Source organism: Hippocampus comes, unplaced genomic scaffold (assembly GCF_001891065.2).
Source record: "Hippocampus comes isolate QL1 unplaced genomic scaffold, H_comes_QL1_v1.1 scaffold44, whole genome shotgun sequence".
Taxonomy (NCBI): domain Eukaryota; kingdom Metazoa; phylum Chordata; class Actinopteri; order Syngnathiformes; family Syngnathidae; genus Hippocampus; species Hippocampus comes.
Window position 1 is genome coordinate 1,775,184 of NW_017805546.1, and position 19,635 is coordinate 1,794,818.

Below are 19,635 nucleotides of genomic sequence, written 5' to 3' on the forward strand. Positions count from 1 at the left end.
AAACGTTGCAGCCAGTCGGAGACGCTGCCAGGGGGAGAAAAGTGAGGGCAATTCCATGTGTGGCAGTGGCTCCGGAAAAGAGTATTTTCAATTTGCAGAATTTACCGCAAGTGGTGGTGCCCCAAAGTGATCACACACGGCCTGGAATCCCTGACAGCACTCCTGCCGCCATTCCGTCTCTTGAGTTTGTTGGAAACTGAAAAAATGATTTGGAAAACCACACCAAGAGAGTGGGAGGAAAGGTGTGTTTCTTGCTGGCCTTCCTTGAGCGCCAGCCGCGTGTTTGTGGCTGCATCAAGGTCCGGGGGATGTGCTTGGCTGATGATGGGGGTGAGAAACGGTTCACTGCTTCTCTGTCTTTTAGGTGCGCTCACTCCCATTCTGGGTGTCAAGCAGCAGCTGAGCGTTGCCGCCACGCCGAACACAGGAGGGAGCCGCTTAGGCCATGCGGCTGTCTTTGAGAAAATCAGTACACTGAATGTGGAACATCACACTCAGCCGTCTAGCTAGCTACACTGAAAAAAAGATAGTGTGCGTTCAATTGACTCCATTTGATTTTGTCAAGTGGTTGCACGATAGAAAACCAACTGGATCCAGATACATTTAAGTCGACCCGACATCTACTTTAAAATGTATCCAAATTCAGATGATTCTCTTGTGCGCAGCCACTTGATGAAATAAAATGGAGTCAATTCAATGCACCATTTTTTTCTTCCACCACAGGGATTTGAGGACAGGTGTGATGTGGCCCAGTTTCCTGGTGTTTGTCAAGACTCTGGCGGCAGCATTTTGGATCAGCTGGAGCTGCCTGATTGATTTTTTTTTTTTAAGACCCGTAAAAATTTATGTGTGTGTGTGTGTGTGTGTGTGTGTGTGTGTGTGTGTGTGTGTGTGTGTGTGCGTGTGTTCATGTGCGCGTGTGTCCTTTTATTCCAGTAAATATAGCTCATTTCATTTTCACACAAGATCTTTCTAGGATTGCATCATGGCACAGCGGTCGTGCTTAGGGTGTACTCGATAACGCGTCAAGCCCGTGAAAGCGTAAAGCCAAAGCCGGAAATGAAGTCGTGAAAAGCGACGCTAACCATGTGCCTTTGGTGAGTTTTCCCAGGTTGTTAATATTTGAGCTTCTTCTTGGGAGCAGGGGAGAAATTAGTTTTTAAAAAATTTCGATTTGAGATGCATCACGGCCGTTGGAATCAGAACTCGCTGGGCCAGTGATGACGCGTACGACACAATGAGTGTCAAACAATTAGTTCTTGGCTTTTTTCTTTTCATCGAGCTTTCTGCCGAAGCCGAAGGTGTGAAACGCCGACATTCAAGCATGCCTTTATTTGCGAATGACTCGAGTTATTTTTCTGTCACTCCCTGGATTATGTGAAGTGGGCCGCTGCGCAGGTCTTCAGTCGGAGTAAATTAGGAGGCATCGGCGCACGACTGAGTGCGAATCCTCATTCCGAGGCAAAGCAGCTGTACGCTGCATCCCTCGATGGTGGAGGCCTGCCTTCTACCCTTTTTTTACGGAAGGATTGAATCGAGATGGCTGCGTCCTTTGAAAAGACAAGAAGGACTCATTCAATAATGCTTGGAACCACTTGCGATTTGAACAGAGGCCGGATACAGAATCTCAACATTTGTATTAACTTGCATGCAGTCGGAATGCAGTTCGGCCCACCCATAAAACAGAAACACCGTCCTTTTCCAACACCATGATTCGATTCCTTTGCAACAAAGCTGCCCTCAAGGGTCCGGAAGATGTCGGCGACCAATAACAACAAGCCCGACTAATCAACTTTCATCTCATTTACCGCCAGACGCATTTCCGCCAATGACTCCAATAAAGTGTGCAAAGGCGAATGTGTAACGTGTCGCTGCATTCTGCACTGCAATTTTGTGCTTGTCAATATATTGGAAAGCCCCCGCCCCACCCCCAAAAAATAATCATAAATTCTAAAACCACCAATTGATTCATGTGTCAAAACCCAAACTGACTGAGAGAAAACATAAGTTGTATTGTTTAATTTTCCCTTTTGCAATCCCCCCTGCCCCCCACCCGCCATCAAATGTGCTCAAAGGTAGTTCTTCATGAGCGTATAATTTGGCAAGGCACTCTATATTTATTTGGCTTGTTGGACAAATACAGCAACATAAAATAATAATAATAATAATAAGACTCCCCAAAATCCAATGACTCCAAACGGGAACTGTTAAATAATGTTATCTTTTTTAATGCTAAAATGTAACTATTATAGTTATCCTTGAATTTCCAAAAAAAAAAAAAAAAAATGTAAATTTCATCAAGCATGTTTGCATTTCTTTTTTCACATGTCAAATTATATTCATTTACTTAAAATAAAACGTACAGTTTGAATATCATGTTTGATTATTTTCAGACTTCTTAGAATATGCCAGGGACAAAAAAAAAAAAAAATCTTCTCAGTTTGACATTCTTCATTCTCGTTGGAATGGTAAAATGTTGAGATTGAAATCCAAAGAGCCCGGTCGGTCTGTTTAATAAAAACAAGAGATCGAAGACCCCTTTCTCAGCGCTGCATTTTTCAAGCTCGCCAGGCTTTCAGCGAAGCGCCTCGCATACGTGTCGCATCGACCGAGACGGCGTGCCACTGAAAACAACAAAATAAGAAACTTGCGGCCAAAGTTATTCTGGGAGATTTTCCTGACCGCAACCTGAGGCTGTGTGAACTGATGGGTTCGGAGTCTGTGCGTTGGATCCCATAGAGAGCGGACGGCGACTTAATATTGAGCCGCTGAGGAATTCAGCATTTTTTTTTTGTCCGGTCGAATCCAGAAACCGTGTAATTCAATGCGATGGGTTTTCAGAGTAGCGAAAATGTCCAAATGCGGCAAATCCACTCTTGCTGTGACTGCATTCGCGTTGCACTATGGGAACGGTCTCCAGTCGTTGAGTTACAACGGCAAATGATCATTTGACAGTCGACGATTTTGTTGAAAAATGTGAGCGATAGTGTTTGGTGTCTATTTGAGGAATTCCCAAAATAGCTGCGGGTTAATCACCACCACCGGGTTACGTTGTAAGGATGAGGGGTCGGGTCGCTTTCTTAATCCTGAGAGGCATATCAGTTCCCACTTACTGTGATGTAGGTCAAAGCTTGAGCAAAGCCCCGTCTGTGCTACGCAGATCGCAGTTGCGGCCGGCAAGGCCTCATGCGCGCACGCAGCAGAAAACCTTGAACGACTATTTAGGTCATTGATTGCTGGGTGGGATCCGGTTGATCTGGTCTCTGCGATGGACGGCCAGTCGAAAAGAAAAAGTCCGAATGTGCAATCCAAGTCTGTAAAGTCATTCCAAACTTGAGCGAAGCATTGACGCTATTTATTTCGTCTCCATTCTATTTCTGGGCGATGCAGTGAAGCTGCGCGGACGCGCACTTTGGAATTTGCAAATTCACCCAGTTGTGGATTTATTTTGGAACCTGTCCAGCATTATTCTGTGACAGTCCCCGGGCCGACGCAAGACCGGCGTTGCTTTGGCGGCATTCGGTGGAATCTTGGTGTGAGTTGAGGAGCTTCAGTTGCGGATTTTTGTGGACATCAATGGAGTTTACTGGCACTGACGCAAACGCCAAACTCTTTGTTCAAGTGTGAAGTGGCGTTTTGCAGAGCGCCGCCATACACAGTCTGCCAGCTCCTATTAATAGTCAAATAGGGAGAGAGTAAGTATCTTTTGAGGTCATTCATTCCCTTCCCCACTTCTCTTTTAAGCCGGAGATATGAGCTTGTTAGGCGGGATGAGAAACACGCAGAGTCGAATCAAACACACCCATTAAGCAGCCGTTTCTTCTTCAGCGCCACCTGCAAATTGCATTGACGGGTTGCATCCCAGATCTTTTCTCCAAATGTTGCTTCCGGCTTGCTTTAGACTCACTTCCCATATTTGGACTCCAACATAACAACAACCCGTTTTGCAGGACCATTTTTATGTACTCATTTTTTTATTGGGGGCGGGGGGGGGGGGATGCTTGCTGTATTTCTAAACAAAATGTCATCTTTTAATCACCTCTCTAATTGCTTCCCTTCAGATTGAAACTCTTTTTCTCTCAAGGAGAGAATTCCATTGACAAGTACTTGGATGAGAGTCCCATTAGCCCTGCGCAACTAAAGATGGTGTTACCATGGAAACAAATTGTACTTCTATCAATCACGGGATGCCTTGCAGGTAAGAGATTTCAACACATTAGCGCCGAGAGACATTGCCCTCGTTGCCATAGTTTTCCATACTTCAAAACAAAAGTGATGGTTTTTCACGATGCTTTATTTTTATTTTTTTTGCTTCATTCTTTTATGTAGCGTGCACCTCCAAAGTGGATTTTCCAATTAAAAGTCTTACTTTCAAATGTTGACCTGCAATATAAAGTTGTTAATAAGTTAGAAAGCCAATTAGCGGAGCCGTAAACAACCCCGAGACGTCTCAGATGAGACAAGACTGAATGAAATGCGGTCTGCTGTCCTTCGCGTTCCCCAGAGGACCGTGCTAGCACGCATAAGCAGCAAACAGTCAGGGCCGACCAGGAGTCCAATCGCCGTTGCCGTTCATGGACTGTCGCGATCATTAACAGGAGCCACGCGATGAATCTCGCCAGTCATTTCGGCTCGATTCAACACGGGTTCTCTCTCTGCCCTTGTGGCCACGTGGGACTGGAGAGACCAGCACAGAAATAACAAGCTCTCTTCAAACGACTTGCAAAATCCATTTCGTTTACATCAGGGGTGTCCAAACCTTTTCGTTTGAGGGCCGCGCACAGACAAATGGAAGGATGAAAGGGCCCCTTTCTGAAAAATCCGTCCACATTTTTTAAACACACTAAAGTTAGTCCAGAAAGCAATTGCATCATGTTTGTCGTTTCATTCATGTCATCAGCTTTCTGTTAAAGGTGTTGAAAGGAAAATTGGTTTTGGGGGTGTCCAACAGCCCTCGATCTCACCGAGTAGATTCGGCTCTGCACTTAACAGCAGCCGAATCGCATCTCCACATTCAGAGCGCCCCAAAAAGAACAAACTGAAGTAAGGTGACCATTTTTCAAACTGTTACTTGAAGATCATGACTTTGATGTCTTCATAAATCAGCCATAGAGCACAAAGTGCCCCTAAAATTGACTTATCTTGATTCACTACAGTATTTTCAAGTATAAATTGTGTCATTCTTTTAATCATGAATGGTTTATTTGTCTCTTCGGTAAAAGAGAAAAGTTCTATGGCGCACCCTCCCTTCTCAATCTGCTCACCTCCTACTTTTTTAACGAACCTTGGAGCCCATGCCAAATGTCCTTTCTAGTATTATTTTTATTTTTATTTTTTTGGCATGACACGGGCCGCTAAAAAATGCACGGCGGGCCGCAAATGGCCCCCGGCCCGTATTTTTGGACACACCCGACTTACATGGTCTTGTGAGGTCATGTGACTGGGTTCTTCAGTCGCTCGCCTTGAAAATCACGGCAGTTGATGACGCTCGTTCTGCTAAAAATATCACTCGGTTTGTGATGTTGTGCGTCGACGCTTTTTGTTCACCAATGATGCGCCTCTCAAAGGGGCGCCTCTTGAATATCGATCAATCCTTCACTTGGAATGCAACGGAACGGAAGGGACTATTTGGTTTTCGATCAAATGCACCTGACTGAACCACGCGCGCGACGACAAGCCAAATGCTGCAGTGTGTGAGCAGTCGGCCGGCAATTAGTGCTCCTCTGGCCGCCTTGTTGGCCGTGCCTTCATGCGATAGCAGATATTGTTCCCCTCGCCTACCTTTCAAGCTCTGAAAAGATGCGCTCACCCATTCGGCCCTTCGTTATGCGCTCGCCGAGTCTGACACACATGATCCGACTCGGCTTTTCTTCTGAGGAATTTATTCTGGAGACCTCCCCCTTCAGCCGTCCTCACCCCTTCTTCGTCTTTGCTGTTGTATTATTGCGATGATTCACGGGGTGCCTGAATGCTACACTCATGGATACAACACCAGTTAAATTCTACCTAGTGTCGTGTTTTCCCATTTATGAAAGCAGTATATGACTTATTGCCAACATTTGTAATCATTTGCATTTTGAAGGCGGGTGGGGAAGGGGGGGGGGGGGGCTGCGGGGCCAAATATGTCTGCATACGCAGTTAAAGCCCAAGATAAGCGGGATGCATTTTACTCGCTGCAAGATAAGCAAATAGTAGACACACAGCACCATGGGAATAGTCCAAGTGCATTTTTCCTTAGAAATACCAACCAGGTTCAAAGAAGCTATAGGGAAAAAAAAAAAAAAAAAGAAAAGCAAACATGAAAAGTAGATGGCGTGTCAGTCATTGTTATGATGTCGTAATGGTCCTCTCAGTCTTTGTGAGTGTCACAACGTTTGGCTTTGTCGGCAGCCTTTCCAGACGATGTCAAATTTCAAGGGCCGAGATTGAGGACGGAGCCAGTTGACCTCGTTTTGCCGATCAACTCGCCCAACCAGCAGGCCACCATTATTTGTGATGCGGAAGTGAGCCCGACTCCGCAGTACAGGTAAATGACCTCATCAAATCGACGGATGGCGCCCGCAAAACCCAATCTGCTCAGTGCCGCACAATTGCACGCATGCGATTCCTCTTTAGTGCTTTTGTGATGTCATGACAGTTCCCACGAGGCGCCAGATACACGCAAAATGAGCCTTTGAGGTCATCTGGCCAAATATCAACTTTCCCAAATGATTTGGACAGTTGTGTAATCAACGCGAACCGCTTCTCATATAAGTTTAGGACGCGTGTGCGAAAACTGCAATCCTACAAAACCGCACAGTCCCTGCTTGTTCTCGAAATTTCCCCCCGAGCCCACCTGATTCAAATGATCAGCAAGCTCCGTAAGGGGATTCTGCCTAAAAAGATGGTGGTGGTGTTGTGGGTGATTGTGTTTCGTTGCTTGGTCAGCACCCCAGCGAGCTGGAGAGCGGGTGCACTCACCTTGTGAGTGACATTGCTTTCAAGACAAACAAAGGAATGCTGTGCCGAAAACAAAAACGGGGGGAGCGCCTACCTAGACCGGATCACTTTTACCACTTTTCAGATGCGCTCTCCAGCATTATGCAAGGCCGCTAGCATCCGGCAAGTTTTGTTGATCAAGAAATATCAACAGCTTCCTGTTTCCTGCTCGTCAATATCGTTTGAAAAGATGCTCCGTTAATAGAATGCATTTGCACGGCAGAAACGTTTTTTTTGTTGCCTTTATCTGATCAAATCTCGGGCCGCAAATGGCCCCCGGCCCGTATTTTTGGACACACCCGACTTACATGGTCTTGTGAGGTCATGTGACTGGGTTCTTCAGTCGCTCGCCTTGAAAATCACGGCAGTTGATGACGCTCGTTCTGCTAAAAATATCACTCGGTTTGTGATGTTGTGCGTCGACGCTTTTTGTTCACCAATGATGCGCCTCTCAAAGGGGCGCCTCTTGAATATCGATCAATCCTTCACTTGGAATGCAACGGAACGGAAGGGACTATTTGGTTTTCGATCAAATGCACCTGACTGAACCACGCGCGCGACGACAAGCCAAATGCTGCAGTGTGTGAGCAGTCGGCCGGCAATTAGTGCTCCTCTGGCCGCCTTGTTGGCCGTGCCTTCATGCGATAGCAGATATTGTTCCCCTCGCCTACCTTTCAAGCTCTGAAAAGATGCGCTCACCCATTCGGCCCTTCGTTACGCGCTCGCCGAGTCTGACACACATGATCCGACTCGGCTTTTCTTCTGAGGAATTTATTCTGGAGACCTCCCCCTTCAGCCGTCCTCACCCCTTCTTCGTCTTTGCTGTTGTATTATTGCGATGATTCACGGGGTGCCTGAATGCTACACTCATGGATACAACACCAGTTAAATTCTACCTAGTGTCGTGTTTTCCCATTTATGAAAGCAGTATATGACTTATTGCCAACATTTGTAATCATTTGCCTTTTGGGGGGGGGGGGGTGCTGCGGAGCCAAATATGTCTGCATACGCAGTTAAAGCCCAAGATAAGCGGGATGCATTTTACTCGCTGCAAGATAAGCAAATAGTAGACACACAGCACCATGGGAATAGTCCAAGTGCATTTTTCCTTAGAAATACCAACCAGGTTCAAAGAAGCTATAGGGAAAAAAAAAAAAAAAAAGAAAAGCAAACATGAAAAGTAGATGGCGTGTCAGTCATTGTTATGATGTCGTAATGGTCCTCTCAGTCTTTGTGAGTGTCACAACGTTTGGCTTTGTCGGCAGCCTTTCCAGACGATGTCAAATTTCAAGGGCCGAGATTGAGGACGGAGCCAGTTGACCTCGTTTTGCCGATCAACTCGCCCAACCAGCAGGCCACCATTATTTGTGATGCGGAAGGGAGCCCGACTCCGCAGTACAGGTAAATGACCTCATCAAATCGACGGATGGCGCCCGCAAAACCCAATCTGCTCAGTGCCGCACAATTGCACGCATGCGATTCCTCTTTAGTGCTTTTGTGATGTCATGACAGTTCCCACGAGGCGCCAGATACACGCAAAATGAGCCTTTGAGGTCATCTGGCCAAATATCAACTTTCCCAAATGATTTGGACAGTTGTGTAATCAACGCGAACCGCTTCTCATATAAGTTTAGGACGCGTGTGCGAAAACTGCAATCCTACAAAACCGCACAGTCCCTGCTTGTTCTCGAAATTTCCCCCCGAGCCCACCTGATTCAAATGATCAGCAAGCTCCGTAAGGGGATTCTGCCTAAAAAGATGGTGGTGGTGTTGTGGGTGATTGTGTTTCGTTGCTTGGTCAGCACCCCAGCGAGCTGGAGAGCGGGTGCACTCACCTTGTGAGTGACATTGCTTTCAAGACAAACAAAGGAATGCTGTGCCTAAAACAAAAACAGGGGGAGCGCCTACCTAGACCGGATCACTTTTACCACTTTTCAGATGCGCTCTCCAGCATTATGCAAGGCCGCTAGCATCCGGCAAGTTTTGTTGATCAAGAAATATCAACAGCTTCCTGTTTCCTGCTCGTCAATATCGTTTGAAAAGATGCTCCGTTAATAGAATGCATTTGCACGGCAGAAACGTTTTTTTTGTTGCCTTTATCTGATCAAATCTGTTTGCACTCTGTCATGCACAATTTAACAGCAATTTTTTTTTTTTTTTTTTAATGCCCAATAGTGTCGTTTGGTTCGATTTGACAATGTTGTGATGTCATCAGCAAACATCCTTTTAGGTTCTCATACCGCATGAAAATTTTGACTTGCTTAAAGTCCATGTAAAGTGAAATCATAGATGTGTTTCGAAATACATGATGCGTGTTTAAGGATCATTGCGGAAAACGTGCAAAGACTGAGAACTATGAAATACTGAATTGTTTTTCAGCTGACCACGTTCAAGCACGGTGGGGGGAAAAGTGGTTATTTTCTCAATAGGCTGTTTTCCAACGGGGTGGCGGAAGTGCAGAATAGCTCACTCACAGGCACATTTTCAGATCGGGGCAATGAAAAAAAGCTTTCATTGGAATGCTAAATTTCACACTTGATTTTATTTGCAGCCGTGAACGGACGACGGTATCACGATGACACGCGAATGATTGGTCACTGCTAATTGACATGTTTATACTGTTTTACATGTTCATGTTTTTACATCCTTAAATGTTCATACTGTGTCAGTTGGCGGCCATTTTATTGAAAATGTTTACAACAAACCATCGTTATAATGTTCAGAATCGTTATGTCCCTCGAGATACGTTGTAACGAGTGTTTGACTGTACAAATACTGTTTGATTGGATGTCGGGGAAGATGCAGTATTTGGACGCCGTATTCAGTCGAAAGATATCGCGTTGTGGTTTACAAGTATTAGCACTCGCGATCTAACCTCCTTCCTCAGCCATTGTCGATACCGCGAGTGTCTGGTGAGGAGTCTCTTTTGACAAATAGTCCAGTGGAGCCACGCGGCGTATTCCAGAGCTGCGAGCTGGGCGTTATGAACACACCTGTCACTGTGTTTACCATGAATCGGCTGGAACACGAGATCAAGGACACACAGCAGTGATTGGAAAAAAAAAAAAACGGCGGGTGGAAAAAAAAAACTGGATGGTCTCCTATCATGGAATGTGACTTCAAGCAGATTTATGGCTTTGGCTGTGTTTATGGCTCTGCACCAGGCGTAATTACAAGTGAGGGTGTGTAAAGATGAAGATGTTGGTTCGGAATTCACTCACAGCACTCGGGCAGAAAAGACAGGCGCCAGAATGATCTAAGCCGCGATCCCTTGAGACGAGGGCCTGCATTTATCTGCGCCAAATGATCTTACGTTCGGCGGTAGGACTCTTTGCCTCTGTCCATGTATCTCCGTACATGCTCCGTAGGCGCTTGATGCTCCTTCGCAGAAACGCGCGCTCATAAAAGCTTTCCGACTCACTCAAGCATTTGTTGTTATCAAATCACGGTCACATCATTCAGTCTGCGGATATTTGGAACCAGTTCAGTGATGTTACTCAAGATGTGGTTTGAGGTCTGCGTGTTGACATGACCGTCTCAACCTCCGACTAACGGCCGTGGATGATGTGTGACGAAGCCACTTGGGACGTATTGTCAGTTGGTTTTGCGACTCGGTGTCTTTTAATGAGGCGCAAACCACAAATTTTGCCTCGCAAACTGCGATGCGAAACCGTTTATTTCGAGTCTTGCAAGGATATATTGCCCACCGCGTTCCTTTTCAGGAACAAATATCACCATAGATTTGGCCTCAAATATGTCGCCTGTTTTTCATAGAACAACAAAGATCACGTCATAAGTATAGTTGAAGACCCGAAGAGCAATCTGGCGCTGTGCGCGTGCGTGTATGCAAAAAGTCTATGGCTCGCGCGGTCCCCGCGGATGTCTGGCCTGAAGGAAAGCCAGATGAGACGGTACAGTCGGCTACCGTACAGTCCCCGGTCTGTTTGATGAGACTTCATGAAAAATGTATGTGAAAGCCAAGGTTACGCTGAGGTCACTTCGGAGACTCAGATGTGGCTGCGCCTACAGCAGAACTCAATGAAAAGAGGAGTGTTGGACTTACGGTAAATTCCCCTCGGACTGAAGCCGTATGGCGCCAGATACAATACAAAGTGTCTGAGCTCGGCTTTCACGTACTTTAAAGGCCTTACCTGCTGTTTTATGAATGCATTAGACACGAATGAAAACATACACATGGAAGATTTTTCCAAAACTCTTCGCTTGCCTGCCCACCTCTGTCCTTAAAATCACTCATACTGAGCGGCTGCAGCTTTAACTGTCGCCACCTTTTTTTAGCACACCAACAAAACGACAGTCGAACCTCGTTACAACGTACCTCGAGGGACATAACGAATCGGTACATTATAACGGTCGTTCGTTGTAACCATTTCCAATAAAATGGCCGCCGACGGTTCGTCGTAACGAAGGCATTTTCACTTTTTTTTGTGGGAAAAATCTGGTCGTTATAATGAAGTTTACGTTAGAAAGGTCTTTGTTGCAAGCGAAATGGGCAAATGGATAATGGATGGCGTGAAATCGGGACTTGTGAATGTTTTTCGTGGTGGAAACGTAAATGGGGTACCTTGAAATGAGGTGGATATTTTTTTTGCTCCTCAATGGCATTTGAACAACTGCAATGTGATGCCTAAGCAAATTAGCATTTGCACATAACAAACTGTCGTCACATTTTAACAGCAAGAGTATTTTCCTCTTCGTCGACCTAAAACTAAGAAGCTAATATTTTGAAGACCATCCTCAAGAAGTGCAGTTGTGTATCTGTTTATGAAGGAAAGATTTTCGTTTTTTTTTGAAGACAGAGAAAGGAATCGATAATTCCAGTGCAGACTGAAGATCTTGAACCAGCTGCAATGTGTGTGATCAGTGTGCAAAATGTTGACAGTACAGACCACAGAGTTGAGGGAATGTGATGCACAATGGAAAGTTTGTTTTCAAAGATTGAATCAAAACAGGCGATACGAATTTCTTGAAAAAGTCAATTCCAACGGTTTTGACTTTGGAACACCCACGGCAATGCAACTCAAAGAAATGTTGAAGACGGACTGTGGGCTGGCATTTCTATAAAGCCAGCTATGCTCAACCTTGGCCTGGACCAGAATTTTTTTTTTCATCCCAGACTGCCAGTTTTCCGATCAAATATAATTATAAATATGCTTAAAAAATATATTTTAAACTAGCTAACCAGAATATGACCGACGTGATTAAAACTGTAAGTATTCCGAACACTAAATTACATTTTACCCCAATGTGTCTGTGACTATACATGTGGGCAGAGCAAGAAATTGATCCTTGTGATAAATACTGAGGTTGCATCTCCAGGGAGCTCAGCATGATTGTGTTTGCGTTTTTTTTTTTTTTTTTTTTTCAGCTGGTCACTCAACGGAACACTCATTGATCTTGAGAATGACTACCGGCGTCGCATGTCTGGAGGCAGCCTGATCATTAGCAACCTGGACAAGGACCGAGACTCCGGCATTTACCAGTGCAAAGCCTTCAACGCCAGGGGGGCCGTCCTGAGCCGCAAGGCGAGCGTCCAATTTGCTTGTGAGTATTCAAAATCTCCTGCGAGACTGTTGACACGCTTTATCCGGATAACTCGCGTCGATCCACCCGACGCGCATGTCATAGGCGTGCGGTTTAGGTCTTCTCGAACGTATTATTCAGATTGCCTCCGAAGAGATTCGAGCGGGCCTGATGGTCATGGAATGAAACGCCAGATGCGGCGAGCACTGTGGGAAAAGCAGCCTCTGAACTTGATTGATTCGTATTAGTGCTACCAGCTCCGACAGTCAAGGCTCAATCTAAACGGACACGTAGTTTGCCAAGTGATCAGGGAGGCTCTGTGATCCAAACCTTAAAGGGGAGCAGACCGAGTCATGTCGAAGTAGACTAGTAAGTCATGCAATTGTTGACTATGTGAATAGCAGTCACATCTTAAAGATGAGATGATTTTGTTGAATTAAAAAAAAAAAACAATTTTTAATGACATTGCCACCCATTCAAGGCGGTCAGAAAGGAAGGCGCCGCAAAGGAACGGCTCTCCTCTTGCTCAAGATCTCGGACTATTGATTATGTCCCAAGGATCCAAGGACGCTTTCACTTCCTCTCACAAGCTGGCCCGCCGTTATCCATACAGTCCTGTAATGAATCTTCCACGCGGGGGCTGGATGAAGAGCAATGCTGCTTGACATTTATCGTCTGCCAAATGTACAGGGAGGGAGGTCTCAGAGATCAGCATGGCTGATGCACTTTTCTCTGTGTAATGAGGACAATGCTCCTAAGAAGAAATGCCGCGCCTCCTTTCAAGCCGGTTCCTTTCCAAGTAGGGAATTTGAAAATCAGCGTCTTTTGGATGTCGATGATAGATTATGATGAACTTTTCCCTTCCAAGCACTTCCCACCTCCTTTGAAATCACATTCAGTCTCGGTTGAAATCGTTCTGTGGACGCACAGTTTGTGTTAAGCGCGTCTCGAGTTTGAAAAACATCAAATGTCTTTGTGACAAAATATTCCAATCTGCAGTTGGAAATAAGTCTACACTAAGAGGATTGTGTCCTTTATGTGTCTGTCATCCAATGTTCTACCTTGTTTGTGCTCAATTTAACTGCAGAGTCGAGTCACCGGCTTGTTTGCATGTACAATTCCGGGAATCTTCCAGGAATGGCTGCAATTAGCCTCAAGCAAACACAGTATTTGATCCGTCCACTTATAGTGAAGACCTATTTTTTTTCTTGCTCCACAGAACTGGAAAAAGTTTTGTCCGTAATCGCTACTTGGAAAAAAAAAACAACAACAAAAAAAAGATATTTACAACATTCGATGCATTCACAAAGCGCAGAGGCCTTCATTCATTTCCATTGATTTAATTGTACTTTGCATTTGGTTATGTTGGAGCCTATTATTACAATTCTTGTATGTATAACATAAAAACGAAAAGACTTTAGGGCAAAGTAGCTCTCATCCTTTGCTCTGCCCCTTATTGTTCAAATGCCCCTTAAAATTTCATGCACTAACTACACCTGATCCTCTTTGTAACGCCCATAAATTCCCGACACGCTTCATGAAGGTATCCAAGCGTAAATCTCAGGCCACAAAATCATCTCGACGCATCAACCTCGCCATGACGTCAAAAGAATTGCCCAAAGACATCTGCAAACGTTTGTGGCCAGGTACAAATGCGTGTATGGGCAAAAAAAAAACCCAAAAAACGCGAAAGCATTGTGGTCCAATATTACAAACTATCTGACAATAACAACAATGGGTCAAAAATGTCGCAAAGGCAATGTGGCATCGAAAATATGTCAACTCTAAAAGCAAGACGTGAGCCGAGTGGCACCCGAGTGCGGCCTTGTGTCATTTTACCCCAATCCTTTCTATTCGGGGCGATGCTCAATTGCCGTCAACCGGGCGTGTAAATCCCCCCATTGGTTGGCATTGTAAGTGAAGACACCGTCACTGAAGCGGCTCGTCGAGTGCACAAGGAAGTCACCTTTGTCTCGGTTTGGAGTCAGCCATCCCCTCCCGTGACCCCGGCGTCCTGCCGGGACTTGGCGCGGGTTGATTCCGTTGCGGTCATCAGAGGGCTGCTCATTAATCTCACCAGTGCTCCGTCCCACTTCTCGCCATAATCTTCTCCCTCCTAATTTCCGTTATCGGTCACGCTGACTTTCTTTTTGTTTACGTTTGGAAGGCTTACGGCAGTCCATTCGCCAGAGGGTGCAGGCAGATTAGAGAACGGACGGCAGCAGATTTACCTCCGTCGCTCATGGAGTCAAATCAGAGGTGCTTTATCATCCCAGGTGTAGGTTTTGTCTGCCCGAAACTGCTCATTAATTTGAAAGGGATAAGTCGCGCCGCCAGTACGGACGGGGGGAAGCTAATGCTTTTAAGTGCGAGATTACACCACATTTAATAATGATGCTTCTTATGGCTGCTGGCAGCGCAAACTCATTTGTCATGCGTGCTCCCCGGTTGTTTGCTCAGTCCGCGCGCCGCCTAATCTTTTCCTTGCGCGAAACAGTCAACGTCATACAGCGATATCTCTCTCTTTCATCAGCACTCCAGATGCTTTCAAAGCATTACGGGCTGTCAGGAGAATGTCCCAAAGCAACCAATGATGTCCTATTAAAGTCCCGCGGCTCAAAGTGTAACATCAAATACGCGCCTGGGTGAATAAGCGAAAGCTGGGGAGGGAAAGCACATGATACCGAACAGTGTATGAATTGTGATTTCATATTTTTAGAGCTGCAATCTCAATATCTCTCTCTCTCTCTCTTTTTCTTTTTTTTTTTAATCTCATTTCCTCAGATCTAGATAACTTCAAAACACAAACGGTGAGAAGTACAGTCAATGTACGAGAAGGTCAAGGAGTGGTTCTCTTATGTGGCCCGCCAGCACATTCTGGAGGTAATTTACTTTTCCGTATTATTTTAGCCTTTTGGAGCATAAATCCACATATCTTTTTTTCCTCCGACCGTGCGATGTGAAATATCTTGCAAAGATTTATTTGCATGGGCTGAGTGACCCCCCCACCTTCCCTCCCCCCCACCCCCACTCCCACATGTTCTCAAAAGTCATACACCCGTACTCACAAACTTACTGACAAAGCAATTCCAGAGCAGATTTTCTTGGCCTGGATTTGTCACGCCATGCTCTTTGGCTGCTGCCAGTAGTTTTCTTGAATAAGTCAGCTCGGAGACTTCACGGAAAAAAAAAACATGTTGTTTCTGGAAGAAAAAGCCAACAAATATTTTTTTTAAATGACACCCCAAATAAAGATAATGCTGTTTTTTTCCCTTTCCCTCTCTCTCTGTCTCCCTCTCTCTGTCTCTCGTCTCTCTGTCTCTCTCTGGGCATCTGAGCGGGATGAACAATGGCTGCTGCTGAAATTGTCTCTCTCATCAAACAGGGGCTTGCACATTGGAACACCAATTTCCCACACAAGAGAAGCGTTTGTAGAACGGTGCATTGTACAGCTGGTCTATGGGATAATGGGCCGGAGTCGCCCGTGTGAAATACAGTTTGACAGCTTTCTTCTCTGACACGGGCTTATGCGCAGTTTGCCTGCTGTAACCAAAGCGCTATTCTGCGCTCTCACATTTTTAGAAATGACTGAAAGACAAGCTGTGGGAGCTTGCTCTTGCTTTCTTTTGTTGTCCGCGACTCGCTCTTTTTCGTTTGCATTTTGAAAGAAGTGACATGGCCGTAAACTTCATTTGACACTTGCAAAGCTCGGTGTACTGTAAACTCTGTCATTTCAAGTGCGCTGTTGAATCAAGACCGATTTGGAAGTCCCAGTCGGGAGTATGAAGTGGAGTAACGACAAGCGGCCCAAATGGCCATACAGCGATCACTTTAAAGCAACACAATCGAAGCGAGTTGCAAATGGATTTCCAGCTCAAAGTGAATGGCCATCACAAATGAATCATCTGACACTTGATTTACTAAAGGTTTGCAACACATGCAGCAATGGGAGCAAACTCTACTGCGCATCCAAACAGACGTGAAAGCCGTTCTTCTCCCATAACCAAGATTGCGCCTGACTACCGAATTGCGGCTCACTTCATTTTGCCAGCTGTGGGACAAGTATATGCAAAGAGATCATTTAGCAGACCTGCTTATTGTCTGCTTGTTGAAGTGACATTTTTTGAATGCCACGCTTCTGGAAGGCAGGTGCAATCCACAAAGTAGCGTGCAAAGCGGTACCCAGCGTAGCATAAGCAAAATGAGACTTGAAACACATTTGAAATGGCAGCGGAAATGAGTGCATAACATATTGTTTGTTCAGCACTGCGGTTTTGGATCTTCCAATTATCGATGGCAAAACTCCTTTCTTGGCATCTGGGGTGAGTTCAGCGCACTGTTCCAATTGTCTGGTGCATGGCATCTCCCATGGCAGATCCGGGCGTGCTGTCCCAACTTTTAAAGCCAACGTTATGCAGGATTGGCACAGAGAGTACATGGAAGTGCCACACACTCGAGACGAGTTAAATCTACTAAAACATAGCTATGTTGCCGGCTTCTCTAAAATTAGGGATGGATAGATCGTGCCAGATTAATTTTCTGTCATTCATTGATGTTTGATTGTCTTGTGCCTCATCAGGTCAAAGTAGATTTTTTTGAGTTGACCACAGAGATACTGTTTGTCAGCAGCCTGGTACAGCAACTCTGTTATTGATCTCATTCATATGCACTTTTCCACCCCATTTGCTATTTTTATTGTGTAGTGCTAAGCTGTTTGCACTGCAGTGTTTTAGCCGTGAACGGTGGCGCACGAAGACTGTTCTTTCGCTGTTGGTTTACGATATTCACTTTCAACTATGATGGGCTACTCTGCTTTAAACATGGAACCACATGCCCTCACTTTGTTGTACCCTGGCATTTCCGAGATTCCGCTGATGCTCGTCCGAGGGACGTCGGCCCCGCTACTCCTGCTCTTGTTTTATCTTAGCTGTTGATAGACTCAGTGTTATTGAATCTATCAGGAAAACACCCTTTCACCAGTTCAAAACCATGTCCAGACTGAAAGGGGTGCATGCTCCAAAAGCAGACCAAGAGAAGCTTATCCGTGCTTTTTTTTTTTCCCCAATAGACGGGATTACTGTGATGGTCTTCTGATTGGACTCCACTCAAAGGAGCATCAAACATCTGCAGCTCATTCAAAATGCTGCAGCTCGGATACTGACCACAAGACAGAGATCAGAATGAATTAATCCAGTCCTAAAGACTTTACACTTACTCTCAGTCAGCTGTAGAATAGATTTTTAAATTCTGCTGCTCGTCTTTCAATCTCTAGCGTGAGTCCTTTTGAATGCATGAAAGAAATGCTAATTGAACATAGACCCAGTCGGGCTCTGAGGTGAGTGGACTAATGTCAAATTAGAGGAGTCCGGTTTTCAATGCGGACTGATGAAGATGTATTTCGCTGAACAAGATGCAAGAAGTGAAGTTAGCCCCAAGTATGACTGCTTTTAAATCCAGGTTAAAACTCCCCCCACACCCCATACCTTTAATTGAGGTATTTTAAGCATTTAAATGAATTTGTATTGCAGAGCTGACTTTTGCATGGATCTTCAATCAATATCCTCACTTCGTTCAACAAGACAGTCGTCGCTTCATCTCACAGGAGACTGGCAGTCTGTACATAGCCAAAGTAGAACCCTCGGATGTGGGCAACTACACTTGCGTGGTTAACAACACTATCACAGAGGAGAAGGTGTTCAGCTCCCCGACACCACTGGTCCTAAGAAGTGATGGTAAATATAATAATTCCGTTTCACGACTTGGTCGTCCGCCAGTTGATCAGGCCTACTACTGTTCATCAGTCACTGATAAACAGAAATCTATCTATCTATCTATCTATCTATCTATCTATCTATCTATCTATCTATCTATCTATCTATCTATCTATCTCTTTAGCTAGCTAGCTAGCTAGCTAGCTACATGGTAGCTAGCTAACTAGCTGACTACGTACACCACACTCACATTTGAAATGAGCTGTTTCCAATATTCTCCCGACAATAAAGATATAAATACTACATAGAACAGGGGTAGGAAACTCCGGTTCCTTGAGAGCCATATCCTGTCTCTTTTAGATCTCTCTCTCTTTCTCTCTTGAGGAACTGTATTTCCCTACCCTTGATATAGAATAGGAACAAAGTCGTGGCACAGTGGTCAACTGTACCCCGGCTTCTGCCCAAAAACGGCTGCGATAGGCTCCAGCACACTTGCGACCCTCGTGAGGATAAAGCAGATGAGAAAATGGATGGATGGATGGATAAACAGTCATAAATCATGTCTTCACAGTGGTTCAATCTTTACTAAGCAGGTATTTTCTGAAGTTTTTCGTAAGTTGCCTTTTTCTTTACCAACCCTGCATTGGTCACTTCTACTCGGCACGCTTGATGATATTATTTGCTGCCCCGCGGTATCACTGCTCTCTCTTTGATCCAGTGTGTATTCCATGGCTGCAGTTCATTACTGATGTCCAAATGTTCTCCCTTTTGTAGGAGTAATGGGAGAATATGAACCCAAAATAGAGGTTCATTTCCCTGACTCGATTCCAGCCGCAAAGGAATCACTTGTGAAACTGGAATGTTTTGCACTGGGAAAGTAAGTCAGCATCATTGTGGCTCTGACATCAACTCATCAATGCACGGATTAGCACCACTCAGGATGATTTAAGGTTGCGTCAGCGTAGCGTTATTCATCTTCCTATTTATCATTCCATTTACGTTCATTTTATAGCTGTTGAAAGTTGCTATGATCGTGTACAAGTAAGCTAAAAAAAAAAGCACACAATGGTTTGAGAAGATATACTGTACAGCAGTTGTCATGAGAGTAATTTTTTTCACTTTTTGCAGTCCTGTGCCAGAAATCAGCTGGAGAAGAACTAGTGGAGTCCCTTTACTGTACAGCAGTTGTCATGAGAGCAATGTTTTTACTTTCTGCAGTCCTGTGCCAGAAATCAGCTGGAGAAGAACAAGTGGAGTCCCTTTCCCAAGTAAAGTCAAAACGAAAAACTCAAACGCCGTTCTGGAAATACCAAATTTCCAGCAGGAAGATGCGGGAACCTACGAGTGTATTGCGGAAAATCGACGGGGCAAAAATGCAGCACGGGGTCGTATCTCATTCCATGGT

General features: G+C 45.0%; 1 protein-coding gene across 1 annotated transcript in view; it reads left to right on the forward strand.

Annotated features, from left to right (window-relative positions):
* cntn3b (contactin 3b) overlaps positions 1 to 19,635 on the forward strand; it is a 38,706-nt gene that overhangs the window by 2,085 nt on the left and 16,986 nt on the right. The window contains exons 2-8 of the mRNA XM_019879308.1: positions 4,062 to 4,198; positions 8,244 to 8,379; positions 12,365 to 12,540; positions 15,304 to 15,402; positions 18,048 to 18,251; positions 19,005 to 19,107; positions 19,449 to 19,633. Coding sequence (XP_019734867.1) covers positions 4,144 to 4,198; positions 8,244 to 8,379; positions 12,365 to 12,540; positions 15,304 to 15,402; positions 18,048 to 18,251; positions 19,005 to 19,107; positions 19,449 to 19,633 — 958 coding nt within the window. The 5' untranslated portion in view covers positions 4,062 to 4,143. The remainder of the gene's footprint in view (positions 1 to 4,061; positions 4,199 to 8,243; positions 8,380 to 12,364; positions 12,541 to 15,303; positions 15,403 to 18,047; positions 18,252 to 19,004; positions 19,108 to 19,448; positions 19,634 to 19,635) is intronic.